Source organism: Tachypleus tridentatus, chromosome 2 (assembly GCF_004210375.1).
Source record: "Tachypleus tridentatus isolate NWPU-2018 chromosome 2, ASM421037v1, whole genome shotgun sequence".
Lineage (NCBI taxonomy): Eukaryota > Metazoa > Arthropoda > Merostomata > Xiphosura > Limulidae > Tachypleus > Tachypleus tridentatus.
Genome location: NC_134826.1, coordinates 69,126,567 through 69,146,961, shown reverse-complemented (window position 1 = coordinate 69,146,961; position 20,395 = coordinate 69,126,567). Strand labels below are relative to the sequence as shown.

At 30.7% G+C, this 20,395-nt stretch overlaps 1 protein-coding gene across 6 annotated transcripts in view; it reads left to right on the top strand.

Moving 5' to 3' along the window:
• Positions 1-2,556: 2,556 nt before the first annotated feature.
• LOC143244135 (amyloid protein-binding protein 2-like) overlaps positions 2,557-20,395 on the top strand; it is a 32,210-nt gene continuing 14,371 nt past the window's right edge. For 5 of the 6 annotated variants that reach the window (XR_013024912.1, XR_013024911.1, XR_013024910.1 and 2 more), the window contains exons 1-11: positions 2,613-2,669; positions 2,972-3,187; positions 6,929-7,017; positions 9,436-9,587; positions 10,036-10,159; positions 11,512-11,680; positions 12,757-12,813; positions 13,907-13,939; positions 15,972-16,039; positions 16,656-16,761; positions 18,119-18,243. Coding sequence is in view for 2 of the 6 variants with exons in the window: in XM_076488266.1 (XP_076344381.1) it covers positions 3,053-3,187; positions 6,929-7,017; positions 9,436-9,587; positions 10,036-10,159; positions 11,512-11,680; positions 12,757-12,813; positions 13,907-13,939; positions 15,972-16,039; positions 16,656-16,761; positions 18,119-18,243 (1,058 nt within the window). In the remaining 4 variants the exon portion in view is untranslated. Of the gene's footprint in view, positions 2,670-2,971; positions 3,188-6,928; positions 7,018-9,435; positions 9,588-10,035; positions 10,160-11,511; positions 11,681-12,756; positions 12,814-13,906; positions 13,940-15,971; positions 16,040-16,655; positions 16,762-18,118; positions 18,244-20,395 lie in introns of all 6 variants that reach the window. The other variant, XM_076488267.1, reaches the window with a different exon arrangement.

Below are 20,395 nucleotides of genomic sequence, written 5' to 3'. Positions count from 1 at the left end.
TCAAAGCTTTTATACTACATTTTACCAGTAGACGGCGGTAGTATATAAATATATGATAAAAATCTATAAAACATGTAGTATAGGTGTTATATAAAATTTATTTTAATTATTATATTTAAATTTCCAATTCAAATTAACGAAGCAAAATTTTGCCATTAGATTAGAAATATTTCAACATTAAATATGACCAAAAATTCAGAAATATTCTGAGAAAATGTTTTGCGTCAACCAATTCTTATTTACTTTATGAAACAGTAGTATGATCATATCGCAATAGAGACTAAACCGATGAGAAATAATTTACGATCATACGTAAAAACTAACTAATAAAAGGTACTATTAGTTCAAACGTATGACAATCTGATTTCAATAGCATTATATATAAATCATTAGTAGCTTTATGCTTAAATATAAACAAAAACAAAAAACTAGAATAACCTTTTTCAAACGAATATTTTCAAACATACACTCTACATAAATTATAATGAGGAAATTCTAAGTTAAATTTATAGTATAAATGTGATGTAAATTTATTATTATAAGAGGCGTTGCTACGCATTGACACGCTGTTCCGAAGGCTCGGCATGGCCAGGTGATTAGAGCACTCGGTTCGTAATCTCTGGGTCACGGGTTCGAATCTTGCCCTTTCAGCCGTGTGGACGTTATAGTGTGAAGATCAATTCCTCTATTCGTTAGTAAAGAGAAGCTTAAGAGCTGGCGGTGGGTGGTGACGACTAGCTACCTTCTCTCTAGTCTTGCACTGCTAAATTAAGTACGCCTAGTGCAAATAGTTCTCGTGTAGCTTTGAGCGAAATTTTAAAATAAACAAACACTGTTCCGAATTTCCAGTTGTTATCTTGACAAATCGTAATAGAAGACCGTGATAGATATCATACTGAACCCTGAAAATTTAAAATTCCAGAAACTTTCATTAATCATCAAGCAACTTCTCTGACTACTATATTCTAAGAATCTGTGAGTGGTTTTCTTTTGTTTAAATTTTGCACAAACCGAGGGCTAGCACAGATAGTCCTCTTTAATTTTACAGTGAAAGCCTTGAAGAAAGACAGCTTGACACCATCACCCACTGTCAACTCTCGAGCTACTCTTTTAACAACGAATAGTAAGATTGACCTCTTATTATAACGCTCATACGGCTGAAAGAGTGAAATTCGAGTCCCTTACCCTCAGATTGCAAGTCAAGTGCACTTAAAATCCATGAGTGAAAGCAAATAATATGGAACAACGTAGGAGAACTCGCATAATTGTGATATTAAATATTATGCTTATACAATTATAGCGGGGCTGGTTGTGCTATTTAACACTTTAGAGATTACATAATCTATATACTTGTAATGAAACAACAGAATTTTATGTCTTAAAATAGTCGCTTGTTCCCAGAACCACATAGCATTAGCATTCTTGGCATGCTGAGTGTGTTTCGCACAACACAAGTTGACTTTTGATCTCATAAATTAGACTTTCCTCCTTTTTCTACGTATGGGCCTGAACAATATGTCAACTGTGATTTTTACTTTGCATAAAGTATTAATTCTTTTAAAAAACTGAACAATAATAATAATGTACGAAATGCAAGCTGATTCAAGACTCTATAAAATAGAAATACAGATTGTTTTAACTCATTATTTGAGTGTCTGTCATTACAGATATAATTTGTTTTCTTTTTTTTTCACTCATCGCGGGTTCGAACTCCCGTCACACCAAACATGCTCGCCCTCTCAGCCGTGGGGGCGTTATAATGTTAAGGTTAATCCCGCTCTTCGTTGGTAAAAGAATAGCCAAAGAGCTGGGTTTCTCGTCATCAAGAATTATATTTTGTTTGTTTCTAATTACTCACTAAGCTACACTATGGGCTATCTGTGCTCTGCCCAACACGGTAATTGAAGCCCAAATTCTAGCACTGTAAATTCGCAGACATGCCACTGTGTCACTGGAGGGCTTATAACTTGTTATTGTTAATGTTTTGTTTTGGCACTGCCATTAATTTTTTTTATTACATTAGTGATATAATTTTTCCACAAGATAGACTATATATTTAAAATAAATATTGAAATGTTAATAAAAGTCTAAATATATTAGGTTGAGGAATAATTCGTGAGCGTTTTTAAATAATTTCATTCAAGCATTACATGCAAGACTATACAATACTTCAATGCATGAACACATTACACCCAAAACATTTATTATGATACTTTATTTCATGTAATACCTAGGTATATAGTATGCATTGTTGTAAACGAAATTGCAAGAAATTAAATGCGAAAAGCAGATGGTGTCGAAAATGCTCGATTTTGTCCACTTGACATTCCATTTAATGAGCTGAAAATGAAAGCAAAAATTAAAGACATATGAAAATCAAACACACCATCTATTAGAGCAAAAAATTATCTACCAAATGACATGAAATAATTTGCGAAAGCGTTTCATTTATGAATATATTTTTTTAACTTGAAAAAACGCTCACGAATTATTTCTCAACCCAATATTTATACAGTATGGTATTCAAGTGGAGTTGCTAAGATAAAAAGTTTGGCATCTCATTAAAAATAGTTACCCAACCTCTTCTAATTTCTGTGACTATTTCTCCAGTCAGTAGTTTAAAAATATGTTATATATATATAATGAATTTAATTTACATTTAATTCATGGTAATTACCGGATAGTTTGTTTTATAATTATTGCAAGAGATTTAATCTGTTGTATACGTTTAAAAAGGAGTTAAATTAATAATTATAATTAAATTTAGGCGAGTTAACATTTTGTTTCAAATAATAACAGAAGTAATATATCTTTTAGTTGAGAACGTTGTTATACCTGTAGTATTTGTCAAAGAAAATGTGAAATAATGAAAACAGAAATTTGTTATTAATCCTCACTTATTTATTGTTGATATTATTGTTCTTGTGTTTAATCCGTTTTATTTAATTTTCATATAAAATCTTTATTAAAGATCCTATTTGCGTGTTTTGTACAAATATGTATACTTATATGTATCTTGTGCGGAAAACATAAGTAAACAGCCCGAGGGAAAATGGCGTCCGCTCTGAACTGGATTCCTGATTCTCTTTATAATTCAAGTATTTCTGTGGTCGTTTGTCATTATGGAAGGTTTCAGACAGAACTGCGAATTTGCCCAAAGAACGTACAGTTTGATGTTTTTTATAAAGTAAGCGAATTTTTTAATTATATTGATACATTTATGTACCTCATATGGTTCGCTCAACTGAGTCAAACAAATTAGAAACTTAGCTGATATAAAATTAAAATATAGGATGTTATTATCAATAATTCCACTTAACTTTAAGGTTTACTTATCATTGCAAACAGATTGCGAAATTTATATTTGATTACATTTATAAAATTAAGAAAATTTAGGACAGAACTTTATGAAATTAACTTTTTTTTTTAAGGGTGCACGTAATATGTTAGTGTCATTTGAATGCAATCAACATTTTATTATTTGATGTTACATAAGATTGTAATAAGTATTTTATAAAAACATCTGAAATAAAATACGCGTTAAGGTATTAATTGTTTGTACAAAATATTTTTCTTTGTAATTAAGCACAGGGCTGCAAAATGGGCTATCTGTGCTCTGCCCATAATAGGTATCAAAACCTATTTTCTAGCATTGTATTCTGCAGACTATGCCGCTTGGGGAGAGATTTGCTACAACAAACCTGAAAACAAAGTACATTTAACTGTATGAGGTTGAAGCAGTAAAAAACCTTTCACTTTTCTTTATGCAGAATACTAAAGAATGAAATAAAAAATAATGTATCTCAGGATATGTGGTATGGGTATTAACACTTTTATTAATAAATCAGACAACAATGTTTCAATCTTCTTTGGTCGTCTTTAGGTGAACCAATGAAGAAAATTGTGTTTATCAGTATTAAACAAAAAAAATAAAGCATTAGCACACATACATGCAACCCTTCTGTTTGTAAGTTTATAGCTATGAAGTAGAGAATAATGTGTACACATTTGAAATTGTAAAACTAGAACACACTCAGCTCTTGATTTTTTTTAAAGCTGCCTATTCCCCTTTCATAGAGAAAATTATAAACAATCAGTTGTACATGTAATAAATATAGGGTACTCTATTTCCATTCTGTTGTCACAGCTACCATTCTAACAAAATAATATTTTTGGCAACTTTTTTTTTTTCATTAAGTGTATTTCCAGATAATTAAGTTATGTATACTCTTGAATTACTTTAAATAAACACTTCATTATACAAAAATTTAACATTTGCTGTAATCGGAATCTGCTGTTTTTTTTTTTTTTTAACTGTTTCTTTGTTTTGGTATCTGGAAAAATCATATCCTCAGTGACTAATTTATTGTGATGTATCCAATAATGACATCACATTATCTACTACACCCTATCATGTAGTCAATCCAAGGAAAGCAAGTGGATGCTCTGTTTTGGTGTAATTAATAATGAAGTTACATCATCTACTACACCCTATCATATAATCGATTCAAGGAGAGCAAGTGGATGCTCCGTTTTGATGTATACCATAATTGCATCATCTAATGCATCCTGTCATATAACCAATCCAAGGAAAGCAAGTGGATTCTCTGTTTTGATGTAATCAACAATGACATATTATCTACTACATCATACTACATGTCACATAGCCAATCCAAAGGCAAATGCTGAGTCTTTCTGAGTTGTGTGCTAACTTCTGTACTTGGTTAAAAATTAGTCTGTGTTGATTAATTAGTATTGGATGCTTAATTCACTGGAGACATATAGAAAATATTAATGTTGAAATAAAATCATATTATTTACAATGTCCCAAAATAATCCACTGGGACATCATTTCAAAAAGTAGAATTATCCTGGAGAAACTGAAACATTTTGTTATATCATACAGAAGTAAATTTTGGCTGATAGAAATTCCTAGCCTAGTTTTCTGTTAGTTATTTTCATCTCTTATACATGCGTTTCTATTTTAACCTCATCATTTTTCCATTTAAACAAATGTTATCAAGGGTAGTGTATACAAGACCTTAAAAAAAATCAGTGTGAAGTCTCTTGTAATCATATAGAGTAATCATTTTTTGGTTTTAAATTAATGTTTTGTCTATGACAAAATTTTTTGAACCAATTATCATTTTACATTCTGTTATAGCTGGGTAGTTTTAAATATAATCTGTTACCTATGAGCAGAAATTAGATATTAAAGGGTGTTGTGTAAACTAACCAATTATAAATGTGACTATTTCATAAAGCAACTCAATTGATATTAAATTGATTGTAATAAAAATTATCGACTAATTGATGTTGATGTTCATGATTTGATTTGTTTGTGATTCAACATTTGAATTAATCAAAGCTAACAGTGATCCAAGTTTCATTAAAATAAATTACAAATCAAAATTGGAGTTCCTAACTCTTACTATTTTTGATCATCCCATATATTCAAACAGTTGAACTATTACTGTTATTTTTTTTGTTGGTTATAGAGCTATGTAATTGTCTGGGCTCTATTCAATCTTGGCCATATAAGTATTTTTTCTGTTTTACATCAAATTTGTTTGGCTTTAGTGATTTGGAATTGGGTGGGGACCTAGGATTTGAGGGTCTTAGATTAGACTCCTATTGCCACCAGACTTACTTTTCTTGTCTTTGTTATAAAAAAAGAAAAAAAAAAAGTCTGTTTGATATTGTCACTAATTTCAAACTTCAGACTAAACAGAGGTTGACTGCTACTTTTTTTATTGCTTGTAAGTATCATAAAGGGTTCTTAATTAATTAATTAGAAAATAACACTAATTATCAGGTTCTTTCCAGTGCATATACTCTTCTCAGGCAGTTTAAATTTCCCTTAAAAGAAGACTGCAAATATACATAATTCTAAGTTATATCTCACCTAAGCCTTTAACCTGGTTACAATAATTTATACTTTAAAACTCGGAGTTTGTATACATTGTATCTAGAACAGTTTTTTTATGTCTTTGATTAATGGTTACATTCAGTAACCAATCTCACTAAATGAAGATAAGCAAACATTATACCAGATATTTCCAAATACAGATGAAAGGCCTTTTTTTCTATATATTTAGTGCTCATTCTGCAAAAGTAACATTAATTTATCTCTGTTCTTTGTAAGCCTATCTAGTAGTTTTTGAATTAAGGAAATATTCTCAAGAGCAGAGGACTGAAAATCAATCATGATAAAATGTATTAAATTATTCATAAGAACTTTACTAACTTTACTGAAATATTTTGAATAGTAGTTCCCCAATTGGTTCATAAGATTGCCTAACTGTTGAGGAGGGATGTGAATTATGAACATTTGGGAATCCCTGCCATACAACAAATTATCCGGTTAGTTAACACAATGAACAGTAAAATAATCTCCAACACAGGGGATACTTCTAGGACTTATGCTTCTAAGAACAAATATCACTTTACTATCATGTTGTATTGTCTATGAATATGATAATATGTTTTTCTTTCTTGAAAGTTTCTATAAATGTTCTGAGAATCTGGGACTTATGAAGAGGTTTAAAAAACGATTTTGGTTTATCACCATGATAAATTAATATTATAACATTCATCTAGATACACTAAAAATTACAATTTTTGTTTACCCATTTTGAATTACTGTGTGAGTTATAAATATACTAAAACTTGTAATACAACTTGGAAAGGAGTGTTAAAAATTTATGAAAAAATTTTAATATCTTGCTTTCATACCTAACACTCTAAAAAATTAATTTTTGGTGACCTTACCAATATAATTACATATTATTAACATAAAGATGTTGCTTGTTGTAATAAGGACATTATTTTACATGTTGTAGAACCCTGTGTTAGCTCATATATGAACAACTTTTATTTTAGAAAAAAATTGTTTGTATTTTTTAAAACCTATATTTGTTTTGAACAGTTATATTCTCAAGGGTTGCTTTGCCAATTAGGCTTTGAATTCTACCATCTTGATACATTTGAAAGAATGCTGACTATGAAAAGCAAACGGTATGTATTTTGCATGTATTGTTTTAAGAAATTTGTTAGGTGAAAAGGTGTTATTTTCTTTCAAATATATTTTTCTAAAATATGTATGAAATCACGTGAGAGTTCATGACTTAGATGGTTACAGGTTTTTAATAACATACAAGATACAGAAAAATGAAAAAATAATATCAATATCACATTAATCCAACTAATGGCTGCTGTTATCAGTTAGTAATTTTTGAAAACTTTTTTAGATTAGACAAAAATTCCAAACAAAAATGCTGCTGGAATAACTTGTTTTCTTGTATTTTGTAAAAGTTGAATTACTAACTATTTCCCTTCCTTTACTTGTTTTATATCTTACTGGTCAGTAGTTTTTTCATGAATTATGCCATGATGAAATAGTCCTGATTTAGGAACCTTTAATCATACTTGAAAAGATCTTGTTCAGTGCATTCTAAGACATATAGTTTTACATAACTTTCTGTTGTCTAATAAAAGATATAACAAGTCAACAATATTTTCAGGGGGGAGGACTTCTTTTTGTCCACTCCCTGTATACACTACAATTTACCTCTCTGGCTGAGACAAACAAAATATAGAAAGAAATAAAAATCCTCCTTCCTTCCATCCTCAAGATGTTAGTTCCTAAGGATCAGGTGTTGGTCAGAAATGGTCCAACCTCAAAAATCCTCATGTTTGGCTGGAATCCTCCTTCTACCACAGACTGGACAATAAACTCTCAATGCCATCAAGTTGTGTATGGAAAATGCAACCTCAAACTTGTGGTCCTTCTTCCAGCTGCCTGCTGGATATCAGTTCTTGGTGGATCTTGTATTGGTTTTTGCTGGAGGAGACAAATGACTTGTATAAAGCTGGGTACCCTTCTCACACAATGGACTTAATGATAAAATTCCCAATGCTGCCTGGTTTTGGACCAGAGATGAACATCCACCTGGGCTGTCCTCCTTCCTACCATCTGCCAGGTGTAATTTCCAATGGATCTGGTGTTGGAGGTGTGCCCATGAGAACCCTCTTCCTGCTATAGATCTCATGTACAATTCCAAATGTTACCAAGTGTTGGTTAAGGTTGAACTCCCACTTATGGTCTCTTACACTTTTGCCACTCTCCACCAGGAGGTCCCATTCTTTCTTTTTTTTTGGGGGGGGTACTCTTCAACTCCCAGTCCTTTCCATTTTGATGCAATATTACTAAAGAGCAAAGATTATACCCTGCTTGGAAGTATTGTGGTCCTTCACCACCTGATGTGTTATTTTTAATTCCTTCTCACACATAATGGTCCTCTTTTGGCTACTTCCTCAAGGAGGATCACCTTCTCACCAGCCCTCAAACAGTTCAATAGGGATTGCACCTTTTTGTGAGAGGAAGTAGGATATCCTGTTCAAAGTCCACATTTTTCCTAAACTAAGAATGTATTTCTGATAAATACTTACCTCTTATCACATTTCTCACTCATCCTCTCCACTTCTAGTGTGTTTTGGTTTGGTTTATTAAGACAAATCATCAAATGATTAACTTCTGCATGATTAGAGATGGCACTAGTTACTAGGAAGCTTTTTGTGAGAGGAAGTAAATATCTATCAGAAATGTGTTTTAAGTTCAGAAAAATGTGAACTTTTGAGTGATTTATTTGAATTTAGGACACAATCTTTCTGGCGACAACACTATCCTTAGACATTTTTTGAGCTGCATGTAGTTCTCTGTTGTATACTTCTAACTTGATTTATGGCAAACCATTTTAGCCCAGCATGGCCAGGTAGGTTAAGGCATTCTAACCATCATCTGAGGGTCATAGGTTTGAATCTCCATCACACCAAACATGCTTGCCCTTTAAGCTGGGAAGGCTTTAAAATGTGATGGTCAATCCCACTATTTGTTGGTAAAAGAGTAGCCCAAGAGTTGGTGGTGGGTGGTAATGACTAGCTGCCTTCCCTCTAGCCTTACACTGCTAAATTAGTGATGGCTAGTGCAGATAGCCCTTGAGTAGCTTTGTGAAAATTCAAAAAACAAAAACAAACAAAACCATTTTACTACATGTACAGAAAGTGTTTTTTCTAAAACATTTCCATACTGTTTTATTCACTATGATTATACAGTGTAATGGAAGTTGAGTTCAGGTGTTAAAATATTTTGCATTTGTATAATACTTTGAATATTTCACCTACAGTTTTAAAGAAAATTTTATACTTTGACAATAAATACCTTTATGGAGGTGGAGGCAGCCATATTGACCATATTTTTAGAGCTAGCAAAAATATGTATTTGTTGACTTGGTTTATTTTTGTTTCAAACCTTTCTCAGTTTTTGCTTCTGTTAAGTTATGCCATAAAGATATTACTATAGAAGTTGAACACCTTTAGTTAATTTTAGATAAGTTTCTGCAAGAAAAGAAATAACAACATTATTTTTTTGTGTAGACATCTGCTTCACCATTGTTTCCAAGCCTTAATGGATCATGGAGCTCGAACAGCTTTCCAACTAACTAAGGCATATTGTCAAAGATGTTCTGTGACATCCACTTCTTTGGAGGATCAGAGGTTGAGCACTGTCAAATTGGGTCTTACTTTAGGCATGTGTTTTTTGTTGTACTTCTGTGCACATATTCTCAGATAGTTACTCTTAATACTCAGATGTTGTCTACTAAGATAACTTTTCTGAAGTTTTGGGTGATAAAGTCTTGAAATTATTAGGTTAATTGTTATACTTATTTTATAAAGGTTTGGGGGTGATAAAGCCTTGAAATTATCAGCTTTCTGTTATACTCATTTTATAAAACTTTGGGAGTGCTAAGGTCTTGAAATTATAAGCTTATTGGTTATACTTACAAAGGTTTGGGAGTTGATAAAGCCTTGAAATTATTAGCGTATTGGTTACACTTACAAAGGTTTGGGAGTTGGTAAAGTCTTAAAATTATTGGCTTGTTCATCATACTTATTTTCCTAGAGTTTGATGGATGATAGTCTTTGAATTGTTAACTTGTTGTTTAATAATGGTTTAAAACATTATTATTACTACAGGAGGATTTCTCAGTGATGCAGGCTGGTTCCCTGAAAGTGAAAAAGTGGTTGTTTCCTGTCTAAAACTGTGTGAAGAGAAGGATGATGCAAAGTGCTGGGTTATGGCCTTGGCAGCTTGCCTGAGGTTAGGCTAACTTGTTTGTTTCAGTCATAAAACTAAATACTTTGATACATGTGGAACTTGAGGACTTATTTAATGTTTATGTGCAACATTCCTAAAGCTCCTACAGGTTTCAAGATATGCTTGAGTGTGTGTTTAGTAGCCTTTATGTTTCTAGAGTTACAAGGATGTTCTTGATTCTCACAGAGTTACAAGGATTTTTAAGGATGAAGTTGGGGTTCTTTACAAACTGATGGGAATTAGTGAAATAAAAACTTGTATCTGCATTAATCACTGCCATTTGTAAGTTTTGATAAGTTGTGTGTGCCAGCAATTTTCGAATTAGTAGCTAGATCAGTGAAAATTTGTCTCACCCTCAACCACCCAGTGGTTCGGCAGTAAGTCTGAAAAGCAAAAAGTCCTAAAAATTGGGTTTCGATACCAGTGGTTGCAACACCACATGTAACCAATTTATACATATTGCACTTAATAATAAACAAAATCAACAGAAGTGAATTGTTAGGATTAGAGAAAGTTTGTCAATCAACAAATTAAAATCTACTTTGAATAAGTGAGCCTTTAGTCCGTTCCCTGCAAAATACGAGGTTGTATGCTAAATCATTGTTGCCTAAGGAAACATATCTTAAAAATAATCATTCAAGCTGTTTCTTGCAAAATCTCAAAGATCTCCACTCTACTCTATAAGTGTATATATACTTATTTATTTATTGCATGTACTGTAAGGTTCATCTCGCTATGGGTCAGTGGTAAGTTTTGACCTTACAATGCTAAAATCTGGGGTGCAATTCCAGCTGGTAGAAAGATTGCAGATAGCCTTTTGTGTAGCTTATATACTACATTTGAGGGTTTGTTGGTTTGCCTCTTTATTTATTAAATTAAGTGTTTTTTACAGTTTACTGTGGTGTCTGTATACACATCTGTTTAATTCTTTTGCAAAAGTTCTTCTTTGTTCAGATGTATCTTATTATTACAAAAATTTACACTAAATTATTATCCAAATAGATCTAGTTAATCTATATTGTACAGGTATGTTATACTGTTTGTTAAGACTAGTAATCTCATTATGCTTGTGATATATGAAGAGGTAACCAACCAACAGCTGTTGAATGTTAGGTCCTTTCTTTTAAAAATGATATTTTAATTTGTGCTTTGTAAAGTTTTGTTGCATTGAAGGTTTTTAATTTTACTTTATAATGTTAATACTACTTAGTAAGGAATGTAATCCACAAGTAACTGTCACTACAGTAGTCCCTTTTAGATGCAACAGCTATTTTCCATAGTAAAATAGTCACATAAAGCCATACAGCCATAAAGAGTGATTTGCTGGAAATAATACTGGTTTATAACATTTCCAGGTTGCTTCATGTACAGAATACATACTGCAGACTACAAGAGGCACAAGACACATTTGTTAAGGCTCAGAAATTCATTCACAAACTTAAGAATGGTAATCATTCAGTGAACCTTGCTGGGATTTACACAGAGTTTTCATGTCTCTCATTTTGTCGCAGTAATTACAGTGAAGTAAGTAGCAACAAAGAAATTGCATTGAGGTATCTATCTTAATTTGGACAAAATAGTCATTTGAATGTTATGTGTTAGTTACAAAATATACTGCTGGACATATTTCAGATGAACCTCGCTGTAAATCAGTAATAGACATTAGTTTATCTGTAGGTCAAGTAACTATCAGAGATAAATTTCTTCTTTTTACACTTTTCACAAGTAATTGTACCAAATATTTTATGAGAAAAGTGTATAATTAATCCTTTCTTTTCTAGCTATAGAAACATTATAAGTATCCTGAAATGGATATGATTAATGACCATATCCAATAACAGTGTTAATTTAGTTTCTATAAAATGTGATTAATGATCATATCCAATACCAATGTGAATTTAGGTTCTGTAAATATGATTAATGACCATATCCAATATCAGTGTTAATTTAGGTTTTGTAAATATGATTAATGACCATATCCAATAATAGTGTTAATTTAGGTTCTGTAAAATATGGTTAATGACCATATCCAATAACAGTGTTAATTTAGGCTCTGTAAAATATGGTTAATGACCATATCCAATAACAGTGTTAATTTAGGCTCTGTAAAATATGGTTAATGACCATATCCAATAACAGTGTTAATTTAGTTTCTATAAAATGTGATTAATGATCATATCCAATACCAATGTGAATTTAGGTTCTGTAAATATGATTAATGACCATATCCAATATCAGTGTTAATTTAGGTTTTGTAAATATGATTAATGACCATATCCAATAATAGTGTTAATTTAGGTTCTGTAAAATATGGTTAATGACCATATCCAATAACAGTGTTAATTTAGGCTCTGTAAAATATGGTTAATGACCATATCCAATAACAGTGTTAATTTAGGCTCTGTAAAATATGGGTAATGACCATATTTAATACCAGTGTGAGTTTAGGTTCTGTAAATTATGATTAATGACCATATTTAATGCCAGTATAAATTTATGTTCTGTAAATTATGACTAATAACTATATCTAATACCAGTGTGTATTTAGGTTCTGTAAAGTACCATCTGTCCTCATAGAAATGCTTTTTTTTACTTTTCAGGCATATGACTGGAGTCTTCTCGCTTTAAAAGAACTGCATTCAGAGTTATCACCAAAGGTGGGGTCATAACATGTTCATAAACTGTATATATGTTTGTTTTTACTACATTACTTCTAGAACACAACATTTCTCCTGTTTGGTGTTATGACCTTTGTCAGGTATTTGAGCATTGTGACTACAAAGCTGTTTGGTTGTTGTTATGGCCTGTATCAAGTGTTGAGTATCATGGCCAGCATAAGGTGCTTGTGTGTTTTAACTACAAAACTATTTGGCTGGTGTTATGGCTTGTATAAGGTGTTTGAATGTTATGATCTGTATAAGGTGTTTGAATATTGTTACCACAGAACTACTTGGTTGGTGTTAAGAAAGGTAGATGTAATAGCATATAAATGTCTTTGGTATACATGTTTAATTAAGTTAGTCCAGGCATGAAAATACTGATATTATTTAATCCTTGTTCTTTCACTGTGTTTGTTGTAAAATTAATTATATGGATATTATCACTTTGTGCTGTTAAGGCAGCATTTTGCTTTGTGCCAGTGATAGTGTTTGAATATGGCATTGCATCAGTTGTAATTCAATTTTCATTACTATACAGGTGGATGGTCTTTTACCATATTCATTTTCTCATTTTCAAAATTTGAATGGATTAATAAGTATTTTTAGAACTCAAAAGGCTTATTCTGGAATAACCTTTGTAGTATAGTACATGATTTAATGTCCTCCAGTGGGACAGCTTATAATTCTAAATTTGGGATTAGTTCCTTTCTGTGGCCAAAATCCCAATTTGGCTTTACTGTAAGAAAACACACACTCATAATTTAATAGGATTTGTCAAATTATGATTTTTATGTAAATTTGAAGCTAATAGCAAGTAATAAAAATAATTTGAATTATTGTTAACAAAAATTATATTTTAATTTTATGTTTAGTAATAAGAGTCCATACATGTGCTTCTGAGTGCTCCAAATTGAGTATACTTCTAAAAGGTGTGTTGTGGACACAGAACAGATATGCCATTATGTATCTTTGCAATTAACAATAAACAAACAGAACCATTTCTTTTACAGTTTCAGTCTTGGTGTTAAATTATATTTGAGACCTAAACCTTTTTATTTGTTTTAATTAGCAATCTTTTATTAATTTACAGGTAGTTGTTGATACTCTTCGTCAGGCTGCAAAAGTGAGTAAACACTGGTTTCAGTCAAGTAAAAGTACGGGCCTCAGTGAATTATTTTGTTTATTGCTAATCCTTCATTGCCAATAGTAAACTTGTTTTAAGTCAATCTGTCTATATGTTACATTTATGTGAGAAATAGTAATGTTACATAATCTTTATATATTAAAAAATAACAATATTAATATAATTATGTTATTAATATTAATAAAAATAGGCAATGAATTGTGGATTTTATTGCTATTACTTTAGTCCATACACTTGATTTCTATTTTTCCTATTAAATGCCTAGAATTATAGTTTCTTTGTCTGAGGGATTCTCATTTTAAGTTTTTATAATTTTTAGCTGTTTTTTGTGAACTGTTTAAAAGAATAGCTGATAAAGAATTTGGAGATAACTTGCTCTTGGGTCATTCTGTGCCAACTCATCCAGAAAAAAAGAACTTTTCCCAGTTCACGTTATAAATTTTCTCGAAAAACTTCACTTTGATTTGTTTAGCCATGCAAAGTCCTAAAGCTGCACTGCATGGCTCAATAAATCAAAATGAAGTTTTTGCTTGAAATTGTTTGAGAAAATTTATAACATGAACTGGGAAACCTTAAGTGAGTTAGAGTTTGATAACCTGATTGAATAATTATGTTTTTTTTTTTTTTTTTACAATTTATCAGAATTTGCAACTTAATACTGTTTTTTTATCATACTTTTATCAGCCATATTGGAGAGAGGGATCTTTCACAAAAGAATTGTCTCTGTGCCTCCCCCTCCATTATATGGGCAGCAGTAAGCCTGAGAGACATTAAACTTTGGATTTTGATTCATGCAAACATAAAAATCCTCTCGTAGTTTTACATTTAAAAGAAACAAAATGAAACTGTGATGTTTCAGTTTTTACAAACTTCATTCAGCAAATTCAATTTTGTAGTTTTACTTCTAGTTTTAAAACTTGTATGTTTGTGGAAGTGTCTTGCCTTTCTGCCCTTATAATACTCACTTTTGATTGAAAAATAACATTAAAGGACACTGGGTTTTATGTTTATGATTAATTTATTGTTTACCACATGAGATTAACTGAAGATTTCTACCTAGTGTTTGTTTACAGTGTAGCTACTTCTAAAATTGGTAAGAAAACATAAGGTATCATTTCATTCAGAGTTTTACCACATCCATGAAATATAGTAGCTCTTTTTCATGAACCACTTTTAAGGAGTTCCAAAAAGAGATATAGCAGTTTGTAGTTATTGTTGATTTTACATGGCCAACTCTGGTAACAACAGTCATACAAACAGTATAATTAGGATGCCTTTTAGTTTTCTTATTATGGAATTTTAATTGTTACTTTGATTAATTTATTAGTTTCTGGTACAAACAAATATTTTTAACACATTATGTCAAATGTTTATACTTTTATTTCAGATTATTAAAAGAACATATGAAAAGCATTTTGGAGGGGATGGGTCATACCAACCCATGGGTATGATGCTTTGTGTTTTGTTTTGTTTTAATTTTGCACAAAGCTACTCAAAGGTTATCTTTGCTAGCATCCCTAATTTAGCAATGTAAAACTAGAGGGAAGACAGCTAGTCATCACCACCTACCACCAACTCTTGGGCTACTCTTTTACCAATAAATAGTGGGATTGACTGTCACATTATAATGCCCCCATGGCTGAAAGAGCAAGCATATGTGGTGTGACTGGGATTAGAACCAGCGACCCTCAGATTACGAATTAAGTGCCTTAACCACCTGGCCATGCCAGGCCAGGATATGATGCTACTGGTAATATATTAAAGTTACCAACTGTTAACACTGATTAATATATAATCATCACAACTATTTTCGCAAGTAGGTACTGTGTCCATACATTTTTCTTTCTTGTATTTAACTTGAACTTGTTAAATCTGTGATAAAGTTTCTAAATATTTTCATAACTGTGTAAAACTTTTAATTTTCAATAGTCTTTTAAAATTTGTAAGAAGTAATTAACATTGTAAAATAGTGTATATTCCAAAACTGTCATAGGCCCTTTTTATTATATAGACTTGTGTTGTGAAAAGAGAGTTTAGAAAAGCAGAATTCCTAATCAAACAAGCATTACACACAGCTAGGTAAGTACTTGTAATAATTTGTATTAGAAGTATAGAAACACTCATGTGTTTTAGTATACAAATTTAAAAATAGTGTGTTTTTTTAATTTGAAATTAGGGTAAAATAATATTTGTTGACATTATTAAATGTCTTCCAACAACAGGATACATATCTTTACTTGTTGTCTATGTGAGTTATAGTGGCCAGAAAAAAAGAACAAAGCCTGAAGAGCTATAATGAAATTTCCGTTATGTTTTGAAACTTTATTCTGATTAATGTAAGAATTATGATAATCAAGTATCAAACATATGAGTTTTTATTAATGGATGTTTTTTCTCCCTAAATGAAAGTTGCATTTCTTTGTAGCTGCTGTTTTATGAAATATTTTTATAAAACCTTAATTTAAAAGTTATTTCAATAACTTAGTAAATGACAGAGTAGCTTGATGGAAGGAAGCTTGTTTGATATTGTTCAAGTATGTTTATTTTCTTTATGTATTTGCCCAAGCATGAGGGAAAGTGAGATAAAACAACATTGCCTATCCAGTAAGAACTAAACAATTACAAATATTTTCAGAAATTTTGTTTCTTGTATGAGAAGTTTTTGTTTGTAGTGTGTACATTTTTCACTCTGTAGGGTTAATTTTCATCCCAAGCATCCTAAATTTGGGGACACTCTGCTAGACTATGGTTTCTACTTGCTAAATGTTGACTCTATTAACAAGTCAGTAATAGTGTACCAGGTAAGATAAATGTCTACACTTGTAGTTCATAACATACCAGCAAAGTTAAACTCTACAGTTGCAGTTCATATTATTACTAGGAAAGGTGTAGCTAATAGTGTACTAGAGAAGGTGTAGTTCATAGTGTATTAGTGAAGGTGTAGCTCATAGTGTACTAGAGAAGGTGTAGCTCATAGTGTACTAGAGAAGGTGTAGCTCATAGTCTAAAGGCTAAGGTACTTTGTAACTTGTAACTTATCTAAGATAAATTTTCACTAGCTGTTTAGAGTGTCTTGATACTTTTTTCTTAATACTGAAAACAAAGAAATGGTAAACTAAATTTATTATTAATAATTCAAGCACATTTAGAAATAAGTTATTGTCTGTTGGGAAATTTTGAAAATGTAAATTACAAAACACTGATTAACCAAACTTTGTTCCTTGTAATTTGACAGATAATAAAAACAGTAGAGGAATATTAAAGATTCTTATGGGGTAAACTAGGACAGTATGGTTAAGCCTAGAGGTCATGACACTTGGTGTTATTAAGTTTTGGAAACTGTTTCTTTAGGTTTAGTGAAGGAAGTCCAGCAAGACGTTGTACATTTGTTTGTCTGGTAATGTGTAAGTTTAATTATGATTAACTGCTAATTAGAGAAAACTATTTACATAGGTCAGAAGTAAAAATTTATTCATCCTTCTTGATGATGAGAAACCCACTTGAAATAAAAATTTATCTCAGAACAGTTGGTATGGTATTAACACTTATTGATAAGCAAACTCTTTTGTTTAACCTGAAGATGACCTAGGAAGGTTGAAATGTTGTTCTCTCCTTATCAATAAAAGTGTTAACACCCATAACAGCTATTCTGAGATACAAAAAATTTACTTGGTGAAGAATATTTAATATACCATTCTTATTTATTACGAAATCCTCTATTGGTTCAGTGGTATATTTTTTTATACATGTGATGAGCGCAGCACAGGTAGACCATTGTGTAGCTTTGTGCTTGATAAGAAACAATTTTGTTATGATTTAGAAATCAGTGACTCATCTGTTGGATAATCTTCTTAATGATATTTTGTCTATTGTTCTGAAAAGTGAGGGAAAAAATGGGAACAAAAATAAGAAAAGATTTTATTATACTGTGTTGACAAGAAACAACAGTAACCAGCTTTAAGAAAGAATTAAGATAAATCAGTTATGTTATGGTTTGTTGTATTATAATTGTTATTTAAATTCATACCTATGCACATGGAGTATTTGAAGTATCAACATTCACTGTTTATAAGAAATTGCTAAATTACTATAGATGAGATGAACTCTTATAATGTTTAATTGGTATCTGAAATTACACTGAGATATGTAATGTTTCAGAAAGCACTGGATGTTTGGCAAACAGCTTTTGGTGGCTATAACTTACATGTGGCCATAGCTCATGAAGACCTGGCATATGCTTCCTATGTCCATGAATATAGTTCTGGTAATTTCAAAGTTGCAAGGTAAAGTGAAGATTTATTATTTTTGAATTACACAAAGTTTCAGATCTAACTTGGAAGTTTCATATGTTGTACTTAAATTAGTGTTATTTCGTATTGTCTTAATACTTGTTGATCTTTAATCAGTTGAACACGTTACTGGTTCATTGTTGTATCTTATATACAGTTAATCCTACTTCCTTTTTTTGTCATTGCAGCTATTTAAAGAACTGTTTGTTATCAATTTGAGTAAATGTAAACCATTATATAAGCTTATTATGTTATAATCAAAGATAGAATAAAATATTTTGAATTATATGTTATGGGTTGTTTGTTATTCACAAATAATAGTATAAATGAATTAAAACATAGGACAATGGAGTAATTCTATTGTAAAATGTGTGTATGTATGTTTATAAATAAAGATATATTTAGTTTTGAATGTTGCTTTTATCTGTGTGAAACTTAGTTTTAGCAGTACTGAGTTATGTCTAATGGTTCTTCCTATGTTTGTTGGTCAAAAACTATGTCATCACATCTGTAGACTTAATATTCATAATTTTATTGATCTACTAAGTTTGGTGTCAAATTGTAGATAGATTATTATTCAAATTATAGAATTATTCATTAATTAATTTTTTAGTTTAAAAATAAATATTAAAACAAAAATTTTGAATACCAATTTTTGTGAGTCGTATGGTACATTGAATGTAGCTTTGATTCAAATTAGCTGTTTGTGATGTTAAAACACAAATTTATAGTTTCTTATTAATTGGAAATTCCAATTACTAGTACTGAAAACCTAGAATATAAGATAAGAACCTTTTGACGTTTCTGTTTTCTGAAATATTATTATACTTAGCAAATCAACAAAGGTCGCCCTGCCACCTCTTCCATTTTGGAAAGTTTTTGATTACATACATGTATTGTTCTCAATGACAAGCGTATGACCAATCAAAAGTTCAGAATGTCTGCTATGCAGGTTTTGCACCCTATGCAGAATGTTTACAGGGGAAGCCCTTTCATTTCATGATAGAATCCAAGCATAAAGTAAGACATTATGGAGCTTAAAAAATCATATTTCATTAGACCCAAAGTAACTAAACCTGTTAAATTATAGTGAAATTCTGTGGTATTGGTATAATAATATATCATTGTTTATTTCAAAATGAATATATAAAACATAAACAGAATAGTTTGTTTACATCCTCTACATGTAAAACTTGACAAAATTTAGCAAATTATGGGAGGCAGCAAACAAGTCAAAGCTTGTAAGTGGAAGTGATAATTGTTTTCTATACTTCTTAAAATTCAGTTATTTTTCTTAAAACATAGAACACTAAATAAAGATCTTATTCATAAATAGAAACAATACATATACATATTTAATGTATTATAACCAAAATACAACTGTATTTTACAAAATGCTGATCCAGGAGAACAGAATCAAGATAGATCACTTTGAAAAGGGCAGTTTTATATTATTGGATACTGTAACATGAGTGCACATGCCTGCACCATTCAACTTTCATAATATCAATCTAATACTGCTGAAAGGTCAACAAAATAAAAATAATTCATGTATATGTATAATGTTATGGGATTTAGGCTATTTAGATTAAACAGTTGTGTTTTTATGTTATAATTTGTAGTAATTCTAGAAGGATAATTTCCTAATTTTTATACTGGTTACAAGGTCTGTCAAATCGACCAAACCAATACAGAAATACAATAATGGAAACAACAGATAAGATATAAAGTTTTTATTTAACAAAAAACAAAAACATTTAATATTTTCCTGGAGGCTATAGAGATTTTGTATGTGAAATTTGACAAATTTCTTATGCATAAAAGTATTTTTAATCTAAAAATCAATTATTTTGCATGTTGGATAGCTAGTATTCAAAAATTAAAAAAAATTACTTGAGCAAATAATTAATTAAAAATGATTTAAAACTTAGTTACAAAGGCTGATACTTTATGTATAAATGCCTTATAATATTTATTGATAATCTGCAAAATTTCACAAAGATACATAGACGTTTTGAAATGTACAATAGTTTATAGTTATGTTGGATATTATGGGCTGGGTAAAATTCACCCAACCATAGTAGAAGAATTAATAACAGCAAAAAAAACTTGTATTCATTTTTTCATGCTAATTATTGTAACTTCT